This window comes from Thunnus albacares, chromosome 1 (assembly GCF_914725855.1).
Source record: "Thunnus albacares chromosome 1, fThuAlb1.1, whole genome shotgun sequence".
In the NCBI taxonomy this organism is placed as follows: Eukaryota; Metazoa; Chordata; class Actinopteri; order Scombriformes; family Scombridae; genus Thunnus; species Thunnus albacares.
The window spans coordinates 25878036-25885702 of NC_058106.1; the positions used below are offsets into that span (position 1 = coordinate 25878036).

General features: G+C 39.2%; 1 protein-coding gene across 2 annotated transcripts; it reads left to right on the forward strand.

The window, feature by feature from the left end:
- The first annotated feature begins 963 nt into the window (after positions 1-963).
- On the forward strand, positions 964-5430 carry mettl21e (methyltransferase like 21e). 2 transcript variants are annotated; one of them, XM_044352094.1, is made up of 5 exons: positions 964-1266; positions 2369-2529; positions 2697-2814; positions 2971-3068; positions 3940-5430. In XM_044352094.1, exons 1-5 carry the CDS (start codon positions 1215-1217, stop codon positions 4264-4266), a joined length of 756 nt encoding a protein of 251 aa, XP_044208029.1. In that variant the 5' UTR covers positions 964-1214; the 3' UTR covers positions 4267-5430. The 2 variants fall into 2 exon arrangements, with proteins under 2 accessions (XP_044208029.1, XP_044208038.1); XM_044352103.1 differs by having other exon boundaries at positions 967-1266; positions 2372-2529.
- Positions 5431-7667: the final 2237 nt, after the last annotated feature.

The following is a 7667-nucleotide window of genomic DNA, read 5'->3' on the forward strand; positions in this document are numbered from 1 at the left end:
TATTTTTACATGCTTACAAGTATGTATGTGAAAGAATGACAATATTTTTGCAATAAAATTTTGAAATACACTTTTTGAAGAACTTTTTTTTCTTAATCAGGGTGAAGCTTTTGTTCTGTACTAGCTAAACTTAAGTTTAAAGTCCCCCTCCACTCAATGTTTTTCTTCTTCCTATGGTTGAATGTTCAAGTGTCACTGCAGAATGACATGTGCAGAGTTTGACACTAGAAGACTGTTTTCACATTTATCTGCTGAAAGTGGAAAGTTTCTCTGTGTTCACTGAAAATCAGATTTTTAAGTGGTGGGCTTATGAGCATGATTTGTGACATCACAAATAGTTTGGAAGCTGACCGCGGTCAATATTCAACTTACACAAGTGTAATGTGGAAATTTGAAGCCTCCAGTGCACATACATTGAGAATTGACTTTACAGTGAAATAGGAGACATCTTGTGTCCATGAGTTAAACATCTCAAATGAAATATATTTGTATATTCATAGATTCTGGACTTTTTAATGAGGGAAGGTTTTTGAAGTGGTAATTATACTTTTTTGTGGAAAAACATATCATTATTGTCCCAAGCAAAGTATTTCTGTATATTTTAATACATGTTTGGTCTGGAGGGGATCTTTAAGTAACTAGTACTGATGATGTGTTGACAGTGAGACTAAGACAGGTGCAAGTCTTCAGCGCTACACATCCTTTAAATTTCTTTTAGGCTGCATTTCAGTCAGCCTGTGCCTCTGTATACGCTCTTCAATCTGCATGGAACATACACGCAGAAATACACACATATATATTAATGTGTTTTTTTTAACTTGTAAATCACTTACACTCAGTTCTTTTTGAACTTGTTGGTTAAATCAGCTATTTTTGTCTTCCTCTGTGTCTTTATTTAAAACATCTTCTTTACTCCTCAGCTCCAGCTCAGCAGTCTCACAGGGCAGCTGTTGCTGTCAGTTATTTTAGTGCATTAGAGGGGGGTCTAAGCATGCTGCCCACAGAAAGCTAGACATGTAGGGTGGAGGTGAAGGCCAGATGGGGGGTGTTTGGACAAGAAGTTGGGAATCATTGTAATTTGCTTGAATGGACATGTGTAACTTAAAACCATAGAAGGTGACATAGAGACCCAGATCCAGGTTGACCCAAATCCAAAGGACGTTACTGGATCCACCGACCAAGAAGGGCTACTTGGACCCCGGACTCCTTCAGATATGGAGACTCAGCGGTCCAAGGCCATGGAGGACTCCTTGACCAGAGAGGAAGGTAAGAATTTTGGAGTACACAACAAGAAATAAAACTGCAGATGTCATTAGTGGTTGCAGGTTGGCAGTGCTTTTTATTCTTTGGAAACAAGTTCACAATTTTTATGTTTTTTATGTTCATTGTGGAGACACAAATAACCTCTAATGTCTTAAACACATTAGATGTTGTAGAGAGCTTGTAGACGTGGTCGTATTGAAATATTTATTCCCTGCAAACAACTGCATCTCGGCTTGTTGATGACAGATATAACAGCTTTATTTATTCAAACTGCGGCCAGGTGTATTCGCACACACATAAAGGTTATAAATTGAAGGTTATAAATTAAATGTCGCTCTTTGGGCTCCCCTGACCTCTGTAAACCACTGTTATATGAGTTGTGTGTCAAGTTACCATTGGCACTGACACATAGCTGGAGCCCGACACACTGGCATGATATCACACAAACAATTACAACAGGATAAGAGTGGCATTATAAGCAATCAATATGATTCATTTATAGAGCTGAGAATCAAATGTTACATGTAATGTGATATCGAAGACGAGACAGTTATTCCATTTGATTCAAGGTTGGAGTATTTCACTGGTGCACAAAATGAAATAAATATAAAAATAGACTGAACAGGAAATTTGCTTAACAACAGTACAAACTATGGCCTCAAAAATGAAAAAAATATTAAGAAAACTAGTATTTTTGTGCTGAAGTCCATTTAACTGTTTTGCATGGTATTTTTTTTTGTTATTTTGCCTCAGTAGTACCATAAAGTTTGAATATGTTCCCTTTTTCACAGCAGAAATTTGACTTTTCACAGCAGGAAAAGAACAGCTTGAACCTTGATTACAGCTATGTACCATTAGCAGTAATAAACAATGACAGTGAGCCAGCACGAACAAAGTCAGGACCCTGAACTGATGTGACTAAATACATCTGCTATGACAAGTCAAAACGCCTGCTGTGAAAAAGGTGTATCTGTCTTTAATCTTGTGTTACTCTAAGTACTTAAAGTTCTGCATTTTCCTAACTCTGGTTTTATTAAAACCTTATATAAATAAAGTTTATTTTATATAAAGGTTATATGATTTTTCTCTTCTGTGAATGACTAAACAGGCGCTGCTGCAGATGCAGAGCTTGCCAAAGCCATAATGGCTCGGCGTTTCCACCCCTCTCTCCTTGGCCCGGAGGCCTGGGAAGGATACATGTTTTCTGACCTGAAGATCCGCATCAAAGAGTCCACAGACCTCTACGGAGCCGTACTCTGGCCCTCAGTACGTTAATACATATTTACAACACTCCAATATTTAGCTTTAGTCTTTCACTAGCCTTTTTTTATTAATTATGTTAACTGTGTCACTTCAGCTCATAAGTAATTCATCAATACTAATGATGGGCTGAACCCTGCCAGTGAATTGTGATCTTATGTCCCCCCCAACAGGCTATGGTCTTGTGTCACTTCTTGGAGACCAACCGAGACAAATACAACCTGACAGAAAAAAATGTGATTGAACTCGGTGCAGGAACTGGGCTCGTCACCATTGTGTCCAGTCTATTAGGTTTGGAAACAAAACAATCCAGTGTTTAGCTGTGGTAATTCGAATTTGTGTTGATTTCTAGTCTCTTTGGATTAATCTTGCTTTGTATGTTTTTTCCTCGGTGTTGCTTTTTATATGTAATTCCTTTTAAGTCTCAGCTGCACTGTCTTTCTCCAGGCGCTAAGGTGACCTCCACTGACCTACCAGATGTGTTGGGGAACCTCCAGTACAATGTTATGTGCAACACCAAGGGCAGATGCAAGTACACTCCCCTGGTAGGTTTTTATAGTTATATTCCACAAGACTGGCGTTCGCTAGAAGAAAGAATGCAAAAAGGGCACTGCTGACAAAACAGACATCGGCAATGTATGCTGCTACTTGGGGTCATTTTCTGTTGCTTGATGGTGTATATTTGGGTTACGGACCAAATGTAGAATTTTCTATATTTCTAGTGCAACTTAAAGGTGCAGTATGGAGAGTTTAGAGTCATCTAGTGGAATGGACTTGGCAGAAATAGAATATAAGATTCACAAGAATGTTTTAATTAGTGTATAATCACCTGTAACAAAGAATCATTGTACTTTCATTGCCTTAGAATGAGCCCTTTATATCTACATAGGGAGCAGGTCCTCTTCCCTGGAGCCCACCATGTTTCTCTGCCATGTTTCTACAGTAGCCCAGAATGGACAAACCAAACACTGGTTCTATAGAGAGGGCCTTTTGCGTTTTCCGCAAGTTTCGTGGCCACTGTAGGTCCTCCTACACACTTTGAAGGAGAGGTGGTTGCAATCTGCAACATCACCACTAGATGCCACTAAATCCTAAACACTGCATCTTTAAATGAACTTTTACAACAAAAACTACTACAGAAAATTCGCAATTTAAAACTTCAGTTATCACTTTTAAAGATGTAATTTTGTAAACTTACAAGAAGAAATCAACTGTAGAAGATATACCTGTTTCACTGGTACTGTCACAAGTAATTCTGGTGCATGGAGATATTCACCAATTAGGTGTGACTTTCTGTTTAAAAATAATTGTACTTAACACCTGAGACTGATGATATAAAACAGGATAAGAGATTGTGATGAACACAAAACTTTGAAAGTAAAGAGTAGAAAATATCAAAATCATCTCTGTTCCCAGGTTACAGACCTCATCTGGGGCCAGGAGGTGGAGCAGCGTTTTCCTCGTGCCACACATTGTTTCGACTACATCTTGGCAGCTGACGTTGTGTACGCCCACCCTTACCTTGAGGAGCTGATGGACACCTTTGACCATCTGTGCCAGGAAAACACACAGATCCTGTGGGCCATGCGTTTCCGCCTGGACCCAGAGAACAGCTTTGTGGATCGCTTCCGGGAGCGCTTCCACCTGGAGGAACTGTACAACCTCCCCAGTCTGAGTATCAAACTGTATCGAGCTTGGAGGAAGGACAAGAGCACCAAGGACCAAGGAGAGGCTGCTGCCTGAACTGTTAGCGCTCGGGACATTTTTTTTGTTCTGCGTGTGTTTTTGTGAGTGTGTCTGCGATTGCTGAACTCACTGATTCAGTCAAATTTGTGAATTGTGTTGATGAACTGAAAGGTGCTATTTACTCATTTGCAATTGAAGTTTTCATGTGATTTATTTTGGGACTATGATGTTCATAGTTTGATATCTCAGTGGTCTCTTGCTCAGTATACCACAAAATCAAGTTGTGATTTCTATGTTTTTACACACAGTCAGTATGTATCTGCTGTATTTATGTTGATCTTTAATAAAGTGTCTGGATACATCGTAAGGCATTCACTCTAACTGTAACCAAAGATGACATCAGTGCTCCAATTACACCCCTGGAGGGTCACGTTCAGGGATTTTCTCTTAACTCATCCATCAGCAGCATGTTCTCACACTTCAGCTCTTGGCTGACGATGTTGTTTAGGTGTAGGCCAGATGAATACAGCAACGCCAATCTGAGCAAACATGGCTGTGGATCTTTCCAACAGGATTCTGGTGACCCCTTGTTTCTTATTTAGGATAGCTGTTGCTCTGTGACTTCACAGTTTGAGTCCTGGGAAGGTTTCAACAAATCTGGAGTTGCTGATTTCCAGTTCAATATCTGAACCCTTTTTGAAGAATTGCCAATAAATTTGGTACAGGATGAATCCTCTGAGAACCATGAATTACTAAAATGTGAAATTGCTAACCTGCCAAGTCTGACAAAGAAGAGCTGGATCTTGAGGTGCCCTAAAATGCTGACCATAAAAATTTATAAAATCTGCTATAAACTACTCAGCCCTGTAACCACTGACTCTAAATTTCAACTCATGGTCTCCTCATGAACGCAAATAATCTTGCTTTTAATTTGACAAGCTTACATTATTAATTTCTAGTTGACATTGTGGGTGTATGTGATGTGCTATTGTGTGTAGCTTTGTATTTTGTATTATGTGTCCTGTGTGTTTTTTGCTTTGTACTTTTTGTTATTGTGCTGTTATATGTTTTAATTGTGATCTGCCCAAGGGACTGCAGATGAAGATTAGTTTTAGCTAACTCTTGTACAGTACATCAAATGATAACATTTATGTTTAACACTGTACATGGTCCCAATAAATACATAAATAAATAAACACAAACCTGCAAGATTTAGGTAACGTCAAATGATTTTGCTTTTGTTTTTTGGCTTCGAGAAAAATTTCACCAGCATGTAATATTTCACCAGCATGTGAAGGAAAATGTGTTTTCATCCTTGAGGAGGTTAAAATTAAATATCACATCTTACCATATTAGTGCATGTGGCTTCAGTAACAAGAACATGCATCACAAACAAATATTGCACGTTTTGGAAGCTCACCAGTTAGCTTGATTATCTTGGAAAGAGTAAGTATGAGTCACCTGCTAGTAATGTGACCTATTATATCTGATATCTAATTTGTGATACCAATGCCCCTGAGAACTTCAGGCTCATTTTCCATTTTGACTTTTTGCCCATGTCCTGGATACGTGTTGTTTGGCGGTAGAAAGATGGGAGGACACAGAGGTTATTTAGCACCATGCCTCATTGTCATGACAAACAAATACTCAACAGCTGAAATGTGTCTGTGGCTTTGTAGAGACATCTGTTGACTTTATCAATCTTTCAATGGCCTCTGAATAACAAACAACCTCTCACGGAGGCACAGAGCTAAGACTCTCACTTTCATCCAAATAAGGCTGCGGCACATCAACAATAAATATATCAGAGTGGAGCAGGGCAATGACCAAACCACTTAACTTGTCAAAGTACCCTGAGGTCATGGTTGGATTTCAAAGTTTTGGGATGCAAGCGGATTCAAATTGACGACAACTGAAACTGGGAGGTGATACTTCATGGGAAAAGGCTGTTAAAATATATCCAAGGGGAGGTCTGATTGGGGTTTATGTGACAGGAGCCCCCTTCTTTTCTTGAGGGTTGATACATGTTGTTGCATGCCTGCCTGATCCTGTTACCTCCCATCTCTGGTGAAGCAATTGAGGCAGGGAAAGTGAGCAAGTAAGCACAAACATGGACACATTCCAAATGACGGGCGTCATTTTTAAATAGACTTTTGGCATGATGAGGCATACCCTCATCGCCAATTATCTCTGTTGTTGTTTCATTTCAAGTACTGCAGGAGGAGTGACAGTCAAATGAGAAGATAGCCTTTTAGGTTTTTAATGTTTCAATGACCATACACACACACACATTAAGAGCTATCTGCCAAGATGCTTTCAAGCCAAACACACATTACATATCTGTGTCTCTGTGACTATTTGTAGAATACTATGTAAAACTAATGTTGCAAAATTTAATATCTTAACTGATTTGAGCCAAGATTCACCATTTCAGCTGGAAAACACTAAGTAGAGCTTGTATAAAAGCCACTCTTTTCAGTTTTTAATATTCCTTCCTGTCATATCCATTGTACATGCAGGGTTACAGACCATGGAGGCTTCCAGAAAGCATCAGCAGAGAAATGACACTGAAAGCAAAGATCCCTGGCTGTTGGTATCAAGACATTCCCGTCATTCTCTCTTTCTTCATCAACTCATCTTTGCTGTGCGTGTCTGAGTGTGTGTGTGTGTGTGTGTGTTTGTATCCGCTCTGCTCTTGAATTTTGCCTGTGTTCACTTCTCCTGGCCTCAGCTCTAAAAATACCCTCATGCCCTTGTAATGATGATGGGTGTGTTCAGTAAGATGCTGAGTCTCTATAACTACGCAGTCAGATTTCAGCAAATGCAGTCTGCGCATGAGCTCTTTCTCTGGGAAAATAAAGCTGCAACAGGTAGGTTAAATGTCACAGGTGGGGCGCCTTAGCATGAGGTTTGCACCATATTTGCAGGCAAGTGGTTGCAGACGAAATCTTTGAATTTGGATAGTATGTTATTTCTGACTAAAAATAATCTTTCAAAATATTAGTTCAAGGTTTTACATGTCTGCTTATGCACAAATATGTGATTAGAGGAGCTGCATGCAGTGATGACCACATTGGAGAAGTGTATTCTTCCAATTTTGTTTTCCCAATTTAGCTGGCCAGACTATAAAACTGCAGTTAGGGTTAAAAGAAAAACAAATAATCATATAACTACTAATCAGATTAGGTTCATAGAGAAAGGCTGAAGTCATGGTAAATGATCAAAATGTGAACTGACAGTTTTATAAATTAGGTACAACCAAAAAGTAAATGAGAGGTTTGACTGAAAAAACTGTTATATTTTTAATCCACTTCCACTGTTTTTACAAACATGTTGAAACAGGATTTTATATGGCTACTTTGTCCACATACTTGATGGAGGAAACCAATTATATGAGAAGCAGAGAGGAAGAGGAGGAAGAGGAGGAGGAGGAGGAGGAGGAGGAGGAGGAGGAAGAG

Excerpts from the sequence above, each read along its gene's own strand:
- mettl21e (XM_044352094.1), top strand. The coding sequence starts at position 1,215 with ATGGAGACTCAGCGGTCCAAGGCCATGGAGGACTCCTTGACCAGAGAG. Across the intron at positions 2,815-2,970 it reads CATTGTGTCCAGTCTATTAG|GCGCTAAGGTGACCTCCACT; the intron begins GTTTGGAAACAA and ends GTCTTTCTCCAG. Across the intron at positions 3,069-3,939 it reads GATGCAAGTACACTCCCCTG|GTTACAGACCTCATCTGGGG; the intron begins GTAGGTTTTTAT and ends CTCTGTTCCCAG.